At 44.5% G+C, this 16,915-nt stretch overlaps 1 protein-coding gene and 1 long non-coding RNA gene across 3 annotated transcripts in view; one reads left to right on the plus strand and one right to left on the minus strand.

Moving 5' to 3' along the window:
- Ccnyl1 (cyclin Y like 1) overlaps positions 1-4,093 on the minus strand; it is a 36,097-nt gene extending 32,004 nt beyond the window's left edge. For both annotated transcript variants that reach the window (XM_028886700.2, XM_028886699.2), the window contains exon 1: positions 3,833-4,093. In XM_028886700.2, the coding sequence (XP_028742533.1) occupies positions 3,833-4,061 (229 nt within the window). In that variant the 5' untranslated portion in view covers positions 4,062-4,093. The remainder of the gene's footprint in view (positions 1-3,832) is intronic.
- A 178-nt stretch (positions 4,094-4,271) lies between these two features.
- Positions 4,272-15,519, plus strand: LOC119088906. The gene is made up of 2 exons (XR_005092662.1): positions 4,272-4,806; positions 15,449-15,519. It is a non-coding gene; the product is annotated as an uncharacterized LOC119088906 (long non-coding RNA).
- Positions 15,520-16,915: the final 1,396 nt, after the last annotated feature.

Genomic DNA, 16,915 nt, shown 5'->3' on the forward strand with positions numbered 1-16,915 from the left:
ACTGTGTCTCGTCCTTTCTGTCATCACCAAGTTTGGTCCCATATGAAAAGCTCTCAAGGAGCTGTCTACAGGGACACCTTTCCTCACCCCCCCCCCACTGCTCCTCTCTCTTTTAGGAAAGTTCACCTATTACTTAAAGACGATAGTTAGCTCTCATCACCCCAGTGTGAAACTGTCCCTTTCCCAATCATTACCCTCTATGACTTTCTTCCTACCAGCTCATTACATTCTTGATGACTCACATACTGTCTAGTCCCACCTGTCTCTGGAACAGAAGGATCAGGATTAGGGGGGGACTACCTCTTCTATCACTGTCTATATCTGGAATACTGTCTAGCCATTCAAAGATAGTCAATAAGCACGTTTAGGGTACTCAAACCAGTCGGGCATCTTTCAGTTTTCTCTTATTTCTATGCTGTTTCTTGATTTGTCATCGGCAAATGACACTACTGACAGGCCTCCTAGAGCAGTGGCTTTTCAGAATTAAAGACATGAGACAGTTTACTAAAATCACAAAATCTCCATCAGGAATGTAAATGACTAGTAAAAAGCCAGTGTTACCATCAAACTGGCATAAGAACTAAATGCCCTTAACACCAGTGATACCTCTTAAGGCACTAAATTGTAAGACTAAACATACCATCTGAATTCTACCCAGAGGTAGACCGCACCAATCATCAAAATCTGTTCTCCTCTTAGGAGAGTATGTATAATTTTACCATGAAAGACGTCTAGCCATAAGAGACAGGTGTATCAGACACTACAGCTATTCCATGGTACACTAAGCGGTTAAGAAGAAGCATGTCATAGAGCAGTGAGCACTGGCCCAGGAAGACATCCTGGAGCAGGCTCTGGAGATGAAGAAGCATTGTTCTAGGAACAGGAAGCAGCACACACAGACGGTCTCATTTTTATAAAATGAAATGTGATATTTACAGGCATATGAAAGGTTCAAGAAGACACAATACCAAAATATTAGTAAAAATGGCTTATCTGTGTTTTCTTTCTCTCTCACCAACACATTAAAAAATGGTTAATAGCTACTAGAAAGGGAAAGATTCGGAGGTTCTCCCACATCATATTGCCAATTCCTTCCCTACTATCCCCTTCCAAGGGGCAGGGTCACTTGAGAGAACACTTTTTCCCAGCCAATAAGCACAGCTCCTAAAGTCAGAACATGAAAACTGCATAAAAGGCTGAGATGTAAGAAGCCCCAGTACCATTTTGTGTTACTGATGTCATTATACATTATACCAGACATGGCGTTAGAGCCAATGGATTAGGGAACACTGATCTATGTACTGTGGAAGTCCTAGAAGTGACTTGGAATGCTATAAAATGTTTCAAAAGAGAATGAAGCACAGCATCATTTATTCAAGATTTTATCTAAGAAATCAAAACAATTCAATTCTTCTCTATAAAATAGACTACTTTCAAGCTATTTCTCAGTTTCCTGGGAAACTGATGTAAAATGTTCTGAAATCAAGATATTAAAAGCAAACTTCCAACGTGTTTGTGTATAGTTTGTATATACTTGGTGTGTTTAGTCAAATGCTGCTGACACTTCTTATCACTTTACTGAGTGCCAGAGAATTTAATTTTACAAAGTTTTGGCAGCACTAAGGATCAAGCCTAGGAGCCTGTACTTTCTGGGTAAGTAGATATTATACCCTTAAACTAGTCCTGCAGACCTAAAAATGAAACTTAGAGGAAACACTGACGTTTTAAGGGGAATATTAAGAAGCTCAGATTCTATGCTTACAAACTTTTTTTTTTCAAGATCTCTGACTTAGCATTCCCTATCATATAGTTCTGTGCTTACACACCTCTCACCAGCCTTTCTTAATGTCCTGTCAGTATTCTCAGTTTCAACTCATGGTTACCAGAATAGACCCATTTACATGATCAGTAAATTTAGGTCACATTCTTTTCCTCTCCCTTTACTCATTTTCACTGAGAAGAACACATATGAGACAGATATGAGATCTAAAGCAAATGTTGCCTTTGCATCAGTTACCTGCAATGTCACTAAAACAGGGGAGGACCAAGAACCAAGAGCTCTACTGTACAGATTAAAATAGAGTATACATTCTCAAGAGTCCAACCCAGCACATCCACCCCCTCCACGTTAGTCCTTTAGAACAGTTCATGCAGAAGCAGCTTCAGTGATAGCTTAACTTTGCATCCTCATCAGCAATAGTGAGAATGCATACAGGCTTCCTTTGTATTTGGAAGGGACAAATGAGCAAACATGAAATCGTGTTGTAATCCCTCAAGAATTATAAAAAGGTCTTATTTGGACTCTCACTCAATACTACCCACATACTAACTGGTTTGTAAACCCAGAGGCTTACTTTAAAACAGAAGTTTTCATAAAACACATACACATAGGCATGCAAGCAGCCCACTGTTTAAAAATACAATTACTTTTGTGTTTTTATAATATTTAAATATTACAAAAAGTTACAAAAGTGTATCGATCATGGGCTTTAAATTATTGTAACATGGAGACACCAATGGTCCAGCTAAAGTTAAAAGGTTATAAGACATTCCTCTAAAGAAAGGGAATCATTTGTAGCATTTAAGTGAAACAAACAGGGCAATCTGGCTTAACCTACTGATGATACTTTGTCTTCCAAGTTCGTAGCCTTCAAGAACCATCCTGTTATGCGGTATTACTTCTCCCTAGACTCACAGGTTTTCAAATTTCTAATTATAAAGCATCAAGCACTTCCTCTTCTCCCTCCTCCTCACCCACCCATCCCACCCTCCAGTGGTTCAGTGCACCGAACTTGGCTTTTCCTTCAACATGCTCAGCACTGAATAAAATTCTCCAGGCAGGAGGTGGAGGGAAAAAGAGCCATGGAAATAAACACTACAGACACCCGTAGGGGCTTCATCCTAACTCCCAAACCTTCACATTACTAAGTTAAGGCTAAATTTTAGCCTTTGACTCCCTTGAAATGCCTGGCCAACAATCTCTCCCACCCCTCTTCCTTCGGAAGAGGTAAAGTAAATGAAGTTTTTAAAGTGGCGATGTATTTATCAAAATGAGAACTTTAAAGTGAGCAGAAGACCGAGGGTAAACTCCTTGTGGGGGAAGGGAAAGGGGACTTTAACGTAGCCCTGGAAGAAAACACTGACATCTTTCACAGAAACCCCCTTTCCCAATTTCCTTTCTTTCTGTGTTCCAATTATAATTGGAAAAAATAAAGCACTTATATTGAAGATACTTTTAAAATCCTATTTAATACCATACACATTTCTGTGGCAACCTCTACTTGAACGTAAATAAGAGATCCTCAAATAGGCTGGGTCTGGATTGCTCTAATACAGTTACCTAACTGGTTCCAGGAAAGTAGAACCATTAAGTTCTTACCTTAGGTACCATCTGGCTAAGTGAGGACAGGGAGACGGGATGGCTATTCCAAGGTTAGGGTCCTGGGAGTTTTATTAAGAACAGGGGGCACTTTATATACAGACACATGAAGTCCTGATAAAGTCCCACTGGACGGTACCCAGCATTACAAAGAGGAAGGGGTGCGGGCTGCAGGGTCCCAGGTCGGGATGAGAGAATGGGAAGAGGGGACAAGAAACCGGGCGTAGGGGGTGGGAAGAGAAACTGGCCAGACGCGGCCGAGAAAGAATAAGGGGTGGAGACGCGAGTCACAGCCTTCATCCCCGGTTGCCCAGGCCCGCCGCGCCAGCCTACTCCGGGCAGGAAGGAACCCCGAGGCAGCGGCCGCCTCCCGACCGGACCCTGGGAGACGGTGGAGGCCAGAGGTGCGCCGCGGCCCGGACGCGCACGCCGCCGCCGCCGCCTCCTCCTCACCTTCGGGCATCTCTCGGTCGCTGATGTGCTGCAGGTGGTGGCCCTCGCCGGCTCCGAAATCCAACTCGGCGGGCTCCACGGCCGCAGCGGGCGCCGGCGCTACCGCCACCGCGTCCCCGGCCGCCGCCTCGTAGACCTCGGACTCGTAGTCGGGCTCCGCCGGCCCCGCGCGCCGGCCCAGCTTGGGGCTGGCATTGGGGGACACGCAACAGGTCAGCGTGTTCCCCATGGGGCGCGTCCGCTCCGCTCGGCCGCCGCCGCCGCCGCCGCCGCCGCCGCCTGCGCCTCCGCTCGCCCCGGACTCCGCTCCCGCCCCCTCCCCCAACAATGGCGCGGTCGGCGCCGGCAGCCCCGGGCTGAGCGGGGCTGCGCCCGCCCGCACTCGCCGCCGCGCCCGCCGCGCGCCCGCCCGCCCGCCCGCCCCGCCGCCCGGCCCGGGGCAGGGCTCCGGCCTCGGCCGCACCCCCGCCGGCTCGCCGCCGCCGCCTCCCCACAGCGGACTAGTCTGCGAGGGCGGCGACCAGCCCGGCTTATTTAAAAGGGGTGGGGACCCGACAAGCGCTGGGAGACGCAGCCACTGCGGGCCGAGAGCGCGGCCGGAGCTCCTCCTCCTTCCGTCGCCGCCTCCAGACTGAAGGCCGCTAGCCGGCTCCTGCCAACCGGAACGCGTCCCGCGGTCACCTGGTGACGGGCAGCCAATCAGACTCGGACTTCCCTCCACGCGCCCGCCTACGGCCCAGGCACGTGACTCACAAAGCCCCGCCCCATCCCTCAAGCCGCGCGGCGCGGACTCGGGTTTCCATTCATCGTGGGCAGCTGGGGGGCCGGAGGGGGGTCCTCGGGGGTGAGCTGCGGCAGTTCGCTGCTCGAGGCTGCGCTTCGAGGCGGGCCCCGAAGGCCAGGCTTGGTGGAGCGCTGGTTCTGTCAGCAGCCGGGCTTCTCCATGTCTGACAGCTTCCCTTTGCTCACCCAAAGTAAGTTGCACCGGACTTGGCCGGTTGTATACAGCTAGATGCTCCCGTCTTTCCAGTGTTACGTTTTCGCTTGCAGCTTAACCATAGCAACCCCGGGGCTCTCGTCTCACTCTCAATAAAGAGCTGTGACTGTGCCTTGCATGAGGCCCGAGGACACGTCACCCTTCAACTTCCTCGTACGTAAAATAAGGACCAAACTCGTCCCTCCCAGCTCAGAACAACTGGGAGCCAGCAGCTCCCATTTCGCCCCGTTTTCTCCCATCCCGCGACAGGCATTCCCAGATTTCCTTTCTTTAACTAGCAGTACAGAGAGCAGTTTTCTCCTACAACATTGAGAACCACACGGTGGGGTACCCACAGTTCTAATTGATGGAGATGGTAGAGGACAATTAACATTTAGCAAGCGCCATGTCCTGGTCACCATGCCAACGGAGTTCCCTAACTCTAAGTTTAAAGCAATCCAATGTTGTTACGTCTCCCAGATTTTACTGGGGTTGTGGGGAGGGCTGGAGTGCGAGATGCAGAAATTAAGTAACTTTCCCAAGGTTACATAACTGCTCAGGCAGGAGCCAGAATAGTCGGGGTGCCTGGTGATCTAGATCACAGCCCACACCTTAATGTGATTATCCCAAAGTACCAGTGGAAGGAAGTCACACTTAGAGAAGGTGACAGAGACTTAATATTTGGTGGTGTTTAGTTTAAGAGTAATCTTTTCACGTGGGTTTTTAAAAATACCTTCTCTAAACCTTCAACTGAACCTCTCTGTTCCAGAAGTCCAAGCTCCCAGTGCATTCAGGCAAATGGGAAGCAAAAATTTGGAGCATCTAGCTGTCTGAGTTCACACTGCTGAACTTGGGGTACAAACACACCTATCTGACCCGAAAGCCAGTGAGGTCAAGAGTTTGAATGGTATACTGGAAATAGTTTGTTGAAGTCTCACATGAAATCGGAAAGTCACTATCAGATATATTTGTGACTAGGTCACCCTGGACAATAAGAAGGAAGGGAATGAAGGACCGACCAGTGAAGGGAGCATATTCATTCTCACAGGAGGGAAAGATAGGTAGGCTTGACAAAGTACAGTGGTGGCTGAGGGGAGATGGACTTCTACACGTGTACGAGGTGAAATAGGAAGTGCTTAGCAGTTGGATATGGAGGGGCCACAAAAGTAGAATGCAAAAAAAAAAAAAGAGGCTAAGGTTCTGATTTAGGAGACTAGGTAGATTTTTGACGCCTCCCTCCTAGACAGTTAAAGGAGGAAGCATAAGACTGGAGAGGAAAATAGTTTTCTACATTAATTGACGTATGGCAATGAATCTCTCCGAAAGTTGGATGTGAGCCTCTGTAAGCTAACTCCAGCTTGTGATACCCCAACTTAAACTCTTTCAAAAATAGCGCTTACACTAAAACAAGAAGAGTAATTGGGGGAACGTTTTTCTACAGTTTACATTCTAAGAATGCTGCTTTGGGTTCCTGGTTCCATCTGTGGATCTATGGTTTTAGTAAATGAGTAAGATAAACCCGTTCAATGAAACAACGGTAGAGGTCGTATTAAAAATCAGAAAACACAGGAAGTAATTGAAGCCATAGGTGCCGGAGTGGCTACCTTAAGATGTATATTAAAAGGAGGTCTTGTGGGAGGGAAGGAAGGAAACTTGGAGAATGAGGGGATTTAGGTGGTATTTAGGGAAGGCTGCGAAGATGAGCTGTAGCTGATTGTGTAGCTCTCGGTGAACAGCCACTCATCCTTTGATACCTTAATGGACAGAGTGGGATGCTGCCGTTGGCTATGGCAGCTGGGTGGTTTTGTGTGTGTGTGTGTGTGTGTGTGTGTGTGTGTGTGTGTATGTGTGTGTGTGTGTGTGCAAGTTAGATGGTGAGGAGTAGGGAAAGACATAGATAAGAGATGAGAAAGTGTATCGGTGGCTTTTCTTGACACTGTCACAAAATGCCTGACAAGCAATGGAGGATTTATTTTGGCTCACACTTTAGAGAGTAGAGTCTGTCATGGTGGGGAAGGCGTGATGGCCAGAGCTCTCAGCCTGCCACCTCTCATATTCTCGTGCATCAGGAGGCCCAGCGTTTCTGGAAGCCGAAAGAGGGGTTTCACTTCCAAGGCCCTCCCCCAACAACCCACTCCGCTAGCTAGACATACACCAAAGGTTCCACCTCTTCCCCACACAGCACCACCAGCCAGGGACCAAGGGTTCAAACACAGAACATCTCCCATTGAAATCACAACAGAGAATGAGGTGAGGCTAAGAGAGGACCATGAGCTCAAGGCTAACCTGGGTTCTATAGTGAGACCTTATTTGAAAAAAGATGCAGGAGGGATGAGAGGGGAGAAGAAGGCAGAGGGTGTATGACTAAAGACATTTTCTCGATGGTCAGTGGTGGTGCACCCCTTTAATCCCAGCACTATGAGTTCGATCGAGGTTAGCCTAGTCCAAGACAGCAAGGCTACAGAAAGAAAACCTGTCTCAAAGAACAAAAACAACAACAACAAAAAAGAACAAAAACAACAAAAAAGTTCTCTTTTTAAGATGGAAGAAAAGGAAAAATGAATACACTTTAATATTGAAGGGTAAGAGCTTATGAGTATAACAGATTTTCTAACTTAGAAGAAAGAGGGACTGAGTGAAACAATGTCCCTAGGAAGGCAGAAATGTCTGGGATCCAGATGTGGGATAGGTAAACTCTGGGAAGCAGAAGCAAGGGGAGAGAAAAGACCTATGTGACATGGAGGCATTTCTGGTGGAGAAGTTTGGGGAAAGTTCACTTTGTGACTCGTATTTTCCGTTAGGTTTCAGTTGGAATATAGCTGTGGAAACAGGGAAGTATGTGTAGACTTAATGAAAACAAAATATTATTTTGTATGGGCTAGTTTTATGTCAATTTGACACAAACTAAAGTCATCTGAGAGGAGGGAACCTCAATTAAGAAAATGCATCCATAAGATCAGGCTATAGGCAAGCCTGCAAGGCATTTTTTTAAAATTAGTGATTGATAGGGGAGGGCCTAGCCCACTGTGGGTGGGACAATCCCTGGGCTGGTGGTCCTGGGTTTAATAAGAAAGCAGGTTGAACTAGCTAGAATGCAGCTCTCCTCCATGGCCTCTGCATCAGCTTCTGCCTCCAGGTTCCTTCCCTGTTTGAGCTCCTGTCCTGACTTCCTTCAGTGATGACTAGTGATGTGGAAGTGTATGCCAAATAAACCCTTTCCTCCCCACGTTGTTTTTAGTCTTGGTGTTTAGCACAGCAATAATAGCCCTAACTAAGACACCGTTGCCCCTCAAAGAATTGGCTTCAGGATCCTCCAGATGCCACAGTTAGAGGAAGGCGAAGTCCTGGTATGAAATAGCACGGTATTTACATAGAACCTACCTGTGTGCGTTCTCCCATGTATTTCAAGTCACCCAAGTTAGTCACCTAATGTCAGTGCTGTATAGATAAGTGCAATATGGTAATATTTATAGAGTAATGACAAGAAACAATGTATGGGCCTAGTAGAGATGTAAGTTATTTAAAATATTTTCAGGTCACTGCTCACTGAACCCATGGAGGCAGAAGCCACAGATATAGAGGACTAATGTCACTTCCCTCAAATGTGGATAAATTGAAGAGATATTTGAGCAAAATCCATGGAGCTCAACTCTAAACAGGTGTATCACAAAAGTGGAAGGTGGCATTAGTTATTCTGTCCAAGCAGTTAAAAGAAATAGCAACAACTTTTGAGGAAGAGTAAACAGAAATGCAGGAGATACAATGTATTTGTAAAAAGTGTGGGCATTTGCAAACCCTCTACCACATAGAAGACCACAAAAAGGACCCAAGGGAGTGTTAGCCTTCAAACAGGAAGAAGAGGTTACTTCAAAAGGCAAGGGAGCAGAGGGGATTAATTTTTAATTTAATTCTGTTTGAAGCATTTAGTTAAGTATTGATGACAAAAAAAACTGAACAATACATTAAAACACGGGAAACCACAGTGGAATGGGAGTGTTCAATGAAGCCTCATTTCCATAAGACCTAGTGACTGTGTACTATGGTGAAAATATTGTCTGAACTGCTAGAAATATCACTGCATACCCTTTTAGATGTCTTCTGATACCTTGAGGTGATATCTAAGATCGAGTTCCAAGACACTGCCTACACATAACAACAGACATAAACAGATATGCAAGGCCTTGGAAATTAAATAATTAAAAGCACAAGCAAAAAAACCTGTGAACCATTTCTTTGAAAATATTTAACTTTCAAGGAATAGTAGAAGACATTAAGTATTAAAAATTCCCTGTCTTTCTGGGATGTGGCTGGAGAGTTTTCTCTCCGGGTCCCACCAAGCTACGGCAGTCCGACAGCCCACTTATAAAATAAACACACAGACGCTTATATTATTTAAACTGTTTGGCCTAATGGCTCAGGCTTCTAGCTATTTGGTTCTTACATCTTAAATTAATCCATTTCTATAAATCTATACCTTGCCATGTGGCTCGTGACTTACCAGTATCTTCACATGCTGCTTGTCATGGCGGTGGCTGGCAGTGTCTCCCTCCGCTTTCCTGTTTTCTCAATTCTCCTCTCTGTTAGTCCTGCCTATACTTCCTGCCTGGCCACTGGCCAATCAGTGTTTTATTTATTGAACAATCAGAGCAACACATTTGACATAGAGACCATCCCACAACACTGGGAGAGTGATATATAACTAAACAAAATGGTAATTCTGTGGTAACTACTAGGTGAAAGTTGAAGTCTACAAGAGAAACTGAGGTTTTGTTTATATGAGCCTGCAGTAAATTCATGGTTCATCTTCGCTGATTACCTGTTCAGTTGAGGAGACAGCCTCTAGCTGTTGTATCTTTATTCCACACAGCATAGAGAAAGGAAAAGGGACATCCATATAGCATAGTTTTACATATCATCGGTTTAATCTTACCTCCTTTTAAGTTCTCATCTCCAGTGTTTGTTCTCAGCAGTGAAAAGTGTGACGTATTACTCAGAGTAGGATTTTGTGGGTAAGTGATATATGTATATATTTTTTCCTAAGTAGAGAATCTATGGTTACCATCATATTCTCAAAGTCTAAACAAAAATGTTAAAGGATTATCACACTCGGCATGATGTAGAACAACTTGACTTCTCTTGTTCTTAAATTCATTAATTCATTATGGTTATTTAGTAATGGGATGGTACCGGCAGGCACATCTTAATAAACTGTCTGTGCGTTCCTCAACCGTTCTCCCATCTTCCTTCCTTTTGTAGTAGAGATGAGAATGCTAATTTATTTGAAACAGTGCTCTGAAAAAGAGTGTCAGTTCATCCCATCAGGACAGACGCCCTTTGGACAGGTGACTTCTGGCCCCAATGTCATCTGTGATAGAGTTCCTAATATTGGGGCATATTATGTGGACAGCTCTAGGGAGAGCTTGCATGTAAAGAGAGACCGAGTGTTTCCTTTTGCTTTCCTAGGTCTCTACTTTCCTCCATCTCATATGTTCTGTGCGCTTCTGGTATTTTATCTCCGGCACAGAGGCTGCACCTGAATCTGCTGATATTTAACTACCGTCTGAGACCCCCCCCTGCCCCTCAGTCAGTGCCACCATGCTCAGGCCATGGCCTGGCAGGACTTCTGGTCCCACTGGCACTGGCCTTGCCACTGCTGCCAAATGTAGTTTTTAATTAAGTCTCTATCATTCTGTTTACCTCTAAAGACTCAGGAGTCAGATGTTGGGGTGAAAACCTGCTAGCTCTCAGGGGCCAAGAAGCAACCAGCTGGCCTTCCTTTTTGGCCAGAGACCCAGCAAGAGAGCATCTCTCCACTCTACCCAAACCAAAAAATACCTCAAATCTCCAAGTCCCTCTTTACTCCTTTCTGTGTGTCTCTTCATCCGTATTCCTGGCTCCTCCATACTCTCTGTGACTAATTCCTGTCAACTAATCACTGGCTCTGCTCCCTAATCCAAGGTTGATTTTCTTAGCACACTCTCGGGGTTTCACAGTGCGATCAAATATCCCACAACATGGTTTCACTTTCCTAGGTGCTAAAATCCTTCTCAGCCTATTGGTAGCTCTTCTTAGATGTGTAGGGACAGAATAGTGCTCAGGGTTTCCTAAATCAAATACCAGCCCTCTTCCTCGCTCCAAGGACTTTCATAATATGTGATCTGTGCCCAGGTGTTTGATGGGCACTCTCTACACTTGACCAGGAAATAAACTCACTTGGAATCTATTTTGGAACAAGGCAGCTACGACTGTTCCAATTGTGGTTGGGACAGTTCCTGTCACTATCTCCTCCCTCCATTTATCTGCTTCACTGTTTATTTCTCTTGTGTGCTACCTTAGGACTTTAAGCTATGTCAACCCCCTTTATATTCATATTTTCAACTTTATTTATGTGCATGGGCATTGTGTCTGTATAGTGCAGTGCTCTTGAGGGCCATAGGAAGGCATTGGACCCCCTGGGACTGGAGTTACAGACAGTTGTGAGCTGCCTCATAAATGTTGGGAATCCAACCTGAGTCCTCTGGAAGAGCAGCACGTACTCTTAACTGCTGAACCATCTCTCCATCCCTACTTTTATTTTTTAATTTTGTGTGTGTGTGTGTGTGTGTGTGTGTGTGTGTGTGTGTGTGTGTGTGTAGCATGAATCTTAGAGAGTCTTATTAATAAAATCAAACCTGAGGCCAGTTATTGGGGTGAATGCTGGAAGATCAGAGAAGCAGAACAAGCCACAGCCACCTCACCTCTCCGGATCCTGAGCTGATCCTGTTTCCCCAGACTGGAAGCTTCTGTGTCCTCATCCCAGTGGCTCTCAGCTGAACTGCTGCTCCAAACCCTGAAGCTTAACCAGCTAAAAGCTTCTAGTTTCTGGTCTCCATGCCTTATATACCTTTCTATTTTTGCCATCACTCCTTGGGATTAAAGGTTCTCTTCTTGGGATTAAAGGCGTGTGTCACCATGCCTGGCTGTTTCCAATGTCGCCTTGAACTCACAGAGATCCAGAGGGATTTCTACCTCTGGAATGCTAGGATTAAAGGTGTTGAGTGCCACCATTTTCTAGCCTTTGTATCTAGTGACTGTTCTGTCTCTGACCCCAGATAAGTTTATTTGGGTGCACAATATTTTGGGGAATACAATACCACCGTGTGTGTGTGTGTGTGTGTGTGTGTGTGTGTGTGTGTGTGTGTGTGTGGTGTTTGTACACACAAGTGCAGGTGTTATGAAGGCCAGAAGAAGGTGTCAACTCCCTGGAACTGGAGTTACAGGTGATTGTGAATTGCTAGGATACAGGTGCTAGGAACCAAACTTGGGTCCCCTACTAGAACAGTATGTGTTCTTAACTAGTGGGCCATTTCTACAGCCTCTGAACTTATTTATTAAAGGGAATCTTTGGCCAAGTGAAACAAATTTCTCTGACATTAAAAACGTTTTCTCGTAATGATTTGACATGTTCCCTCCCGGTTCTTCCAGAAGCCTTTTGACAGCAGCCTCTTCAAATAAGCTGACATTAGAAAGACAATGCTGGAGGGGGAAGAGGAGTTTCATTACACTTGACAGCCCTGAACAGTCTGACTCCTTTGTAGCCAGGTTTTTCTTCTCAGAAACCCAGCCGAGACTTAGGGCAGGAGCTTTTTCTTATAATGGCTCTATTGCCCTGTTGTCAAAATAATCTTTATCATCCCAGCACTAAGCCTTCCCTGAAGCGCCTCTAGAATCATGCTATCAGAAGACATTGGCACAGCAATCTGGGTGGATGCAGGGGCCAGGGAACTTATCTTGGCAGATGCTTGCTGTGGAAAGCATATTTATTTTTTAAGAAAAGAAACCCCCAAACCCCAACAACCTAGGTTGGCTTAGACTCCTCTGTGGGGTGAGCCTGCCTGTTTGAATTGGCTTTCCAAGGATGAGTGGTTAAGCTTGACTTCTTGAGGTGTAGACTGTGACCCCAAATTTAGTAACAGGACATCTGCTGGGTGCTTAGGTAGAAAGGGACAATATTCTCCTCTGACCTGTGTCTTTCAATGTCTTTCCCACAGATGGAATAGGTTACTCCCATGAAAAAATATCCTGGTTATTCGATAAATAACCAGAGGAGGAATAGAGGAAGACTGAAGCTATAGGAGTGATAAAAACTCAATTATCCAATCCAGTGCTGTCCTATATTCTTTGCAGCCAAAATCAGGAATTCAGGATAGCGGCTCCGCTTGGCCATCTGGTCAACCTATACTCGTTCTCTGGTTTTTTTTTCTGGAGCAGTTTGTTCTACAGTGCTTCTCTCATTCCCTCAAGACAGGTTCTGTCTCTTGCTTGTAAGGAGTTATTCTGCAAAGTCAAACTGTAGAGCAATATGCTCTCACGTTGTATGGTAATTGCTTTCATGTCTAACAGCCCTGTGACAACCAAATTCTGAGAATAGTCTTCTGTTCATTTTACATAGCCTTAGCTAAATCTATACCTAACTTAATACATTTTTTGAGTGAGTGCATAAATGAATGAAAAAGCTGAATAGCATGTACCAACATCAGAAGTTGAGAACTATTTAAAGCCATTTTTTTCAGTATCTTCTTTCATGCCTCTGTTTCTAGCTTCTAGTCTTCTGTAGCATCTCTTTAAAACAACTGTCATTTTATGATAAGTTCATAACTTGGGGTCAGGAAATGAATCAAGTCACACATCACTGCTTAGGAAACAGAGGATACAGCTGGAGTGGACCAATTTAGCAACGGAAATGACCAAGTTGGCTTACCAGCAGTATCCATTTGGACTAGAGCTTAGATCCTCCGTTCCTCTCCATGCCTTGACTCTGAAGCTGGAATGTCCAAGATGGCTTCTTTATTGCATGTCAGGTACCAGGTTTACAAAGTTTGGGACATCTGGGGCTAATAGACACATCATGGTTCTCTCAAGAGTGACCAGATTTCCTATGACACAGATGTGTAATGCCAATATGTTTCATGTTTCCAGTAAAGACACCAGTCTAAAATTACAGAGGAAGAAGAGGAGCTATGGTCAGCCTCATTCCTTATTGGAAAAAAAAAAAAACCTTCAAAGCCAGGTCCTGCACTGTTGATCTTATTTATTCACTACTTGACAATGGATAAACTAAAGTTATTAGAACCAGATCTAAGTAAGTACAGTATCCAGAGAAACATTGACCCTGTGGACTTTAGGGGTCTGTTTGTTTGTTTTGAGAGAGGGTCTTAGTGTATAGCCAAACTTGTGATCCTCACTGCTCAGCCTTCCTAGTGCTGGGATTACATATATGTGCCACCAATCCAGCAGCCTTTGGGTTTTTAGTAGGTAGAAAAAGTATGGATTCACAGGTGTGATCAGTTATTTCCATTTTATGATGTCTCCTTACACATTGAATCAAACTGAAAACAGTAATAGGAAAAAACCTTCAGACTTACACACTAAGAACCTTACATTTTTCTGATAATTCTTTCCATAGAGCAACCTAGGATCTGTGTTTGAGCAAATGAGGACTCCTACAGAGAAAGAAGCCATTGCAGAACACAGTGTCCTAAATGAGATTATCGTTGTGGCTTCTAACTAGCAACTGCCATGTGGGCATGCACTGAGTGCAGACTAATATCCATGACAGTCACCTGTAATAGTGATAGGTCAGTTTCTCAGGCAAACTTCCCCTGGGCCAGCAACATGCTAAACGCATTATATAAATGTAGTAGAATGATGGTGTCATTCACTATTATGTGTTTTTGCAGCGAGATATGCAAGGTCTCTGTGCCCTTCTCCAGAAGTGTCAGGAAAAACCTGCAACATCTGTCACCCCTGCTTAGTGTTCCTTTGAGTCAGAAATCATGCTTTGCTGGCATTTTGTTTCTATAAAAGAAATGGAAAAATCTGACCCTCTGAGTCCTCAGTGAGGTGAGAGCCATAAGGAGTCAGCATTGGTGTTGGATGTCTTACATGGAGAAAAGGAATAAACATGGTTAGAAAAATATACACTCTAACTGGTTTCATAACAGGTACTTGACCAAAGCTAAACAGAAAGTAAGCAACGCTAGTTCTGAGGCTCACCATCCATTAGTGGTAATTAAGAAGTAATTTGTAATGATTTGGGTGAGTTATGGGCCCTTACCTTCATGCTGTGGGCTGGAATAATGCTTTTTGGAATGATTAATGCAACCAGAAGCAAAGGATATGTCAGTAATACTCACCTTTATTAAAGTTTTTGTTATCTTGCTCATGGTAGTTTCTTGCGTTTTTTAAAAGACGATGATTTACACAAAATGAATAGACACGACTGAGAGAAAGATTGTGGGGGAAGAAGGGGGTCAACGGGAGTGGTACGCAGGTGCCAAGTGTTATGTATGTGGTACTGTAGAAAAATGAGGTTGACTCAAACTGGTACCCAGGTTATTTTTTTTTTAATTTATTTATTTTTTTTATTTTTTTGAGACAGGGTTTCTCTGTGTAGCTTTGCGCCTTTCCTGGAACTCACTTTGTAGACCAGGCTGGCCTCGAACTCACAGAGATCCGCCTGCCTCTGCCTCCCGAGTGCTGGGATTAAAGGCGTGAGCCACCACCGCCCGGTGGTACCCAGGTTATTAAGTTTTGAAGGTACTGCTTAAGTTTGGATGCTCTGGCAAGTGCTTCCCATTCACTTCCTTCCACCCTTCCAGGCACCTGCCAGGCTTCTGCCAGAACTATGTGAGAGATTCTGGACATTGCCTGGCATGACAGAAAATAAAGGGATGAGCACACCCTTGGATGTGTTTCTGACTGTTGTTCTGATATTTCCAAACCATCGATCCAAAGACCCCAATTCCAGTCTAGGCCAGAGAACAGCGGTGCCCTTTGTCCTGAGGATCCCAGCATCACCCATTGCTGAAGAAGAATCAGGACAAGTATGACAAACACATCTGACACTACAAATCTTGACTGTGCCACTGGGCTTCAAGAAACCACTCACATGTTGTCCCCCACCATTCTCAACTGAAAAAGAAAAGGAAAATGGATGATAGCCAATTAAAAGTGATGACAAGATATCGTCTATTAAAGATTAATAGTACTTACTATATTTAGCTTCTTACAGAAGTAAAAATATCTATCATCTGTAAAGAAATTAAAAATCACCTAAAGATAAAAATAAAACCCCATCCCAAGAGATCCCTGCTATTAGCATTTTATGGCATACGTCTCTAAACTTTAATAAAATGTTTCAATGACTTAAAAGTGAAACTGTGCTACCTATATAGTTTCTCTTTTTTGCTTTCTTAACAATATAAACATTTTTCCTCTGTCACGTGTATGTGTGTGTAATTTGTAATGATCTCACAATATGCCTTCATCCATCCATGAATATTCACCAAGGGCCAGCTAGTCTCCAAGCAATAAGTTCAGAACTGTGAGATACTTCAGTTAGCAAAACAGAGAATTTGGCCTTCTGGGGTTGATATTTAAGTAGAGAGAAACCTTAAAAAGTAATAAATGAACAAATGCATGACAGTTAATAGGGCCGTGTTTCATAAGGAATGCCAGGGAGTCTTCTCTATTAAGCTGTGCGACTACATTGTATCCCATGCCTTCAAAATATATATGTTGAAGTCCTGAGCCCTGGTACTTCAGAATATTTGGGGATAAAATATTTTGTTTTGTTTTCTGATTTTTATGGGTTTTATGGGGGGTGGTGTTTTTTTGTTTCGAGACAGAATTCCTCTGTGTCATCCTGGTTGGTGTGGAACTTGCCATCCTCCTGCCTCAGTACTGGCATTACTGGCATAAGGAAGTCTGCCCAGCTTGGAAATAAGGTCTTTATGGATATAATGGTTGAAATAAGATCAGCGAGCCAAGCCCTGACCCAGTAAAGGAGTGGTGTCCCTGTGAGAAGAGGAAGTTTGCCATTTAAAGACACCAAAAAGATGCCATCTAGAAGCCAAGGGCAGGGAGCTGGCACTGACCTTTCCTCCACAGCCCTCCACAGAAATGAGTCCTAGCCACACACTGACCCTGGGCCTGCAGCCTCCAGAGCTCTTCAGGCCTCGAGTTTGCTGTCCTTTGTTACGGGCAGCACACACACAGACTGCCGAGGCAGGAGTAGAGTGAGAGGCTGCCATCCTCATGCGTGAAGAAGACACCGGAAGGATAGC

Source organism: Peromyscus leucopus, chromosome 13 (genome assembly GCF_004664715.2).
Source record: "Peromyscus leucopus breed LL Stock chromosome 13, UCI_PerLeu_2.1, whole genome shotgun sequence".
NCBI classification, from domain to species: Eukaryota; Metazoa; Chordata; class Mammalia; order Rodentia; family Cricetidae; genus Peromyscus; species Peromyscus leucopus.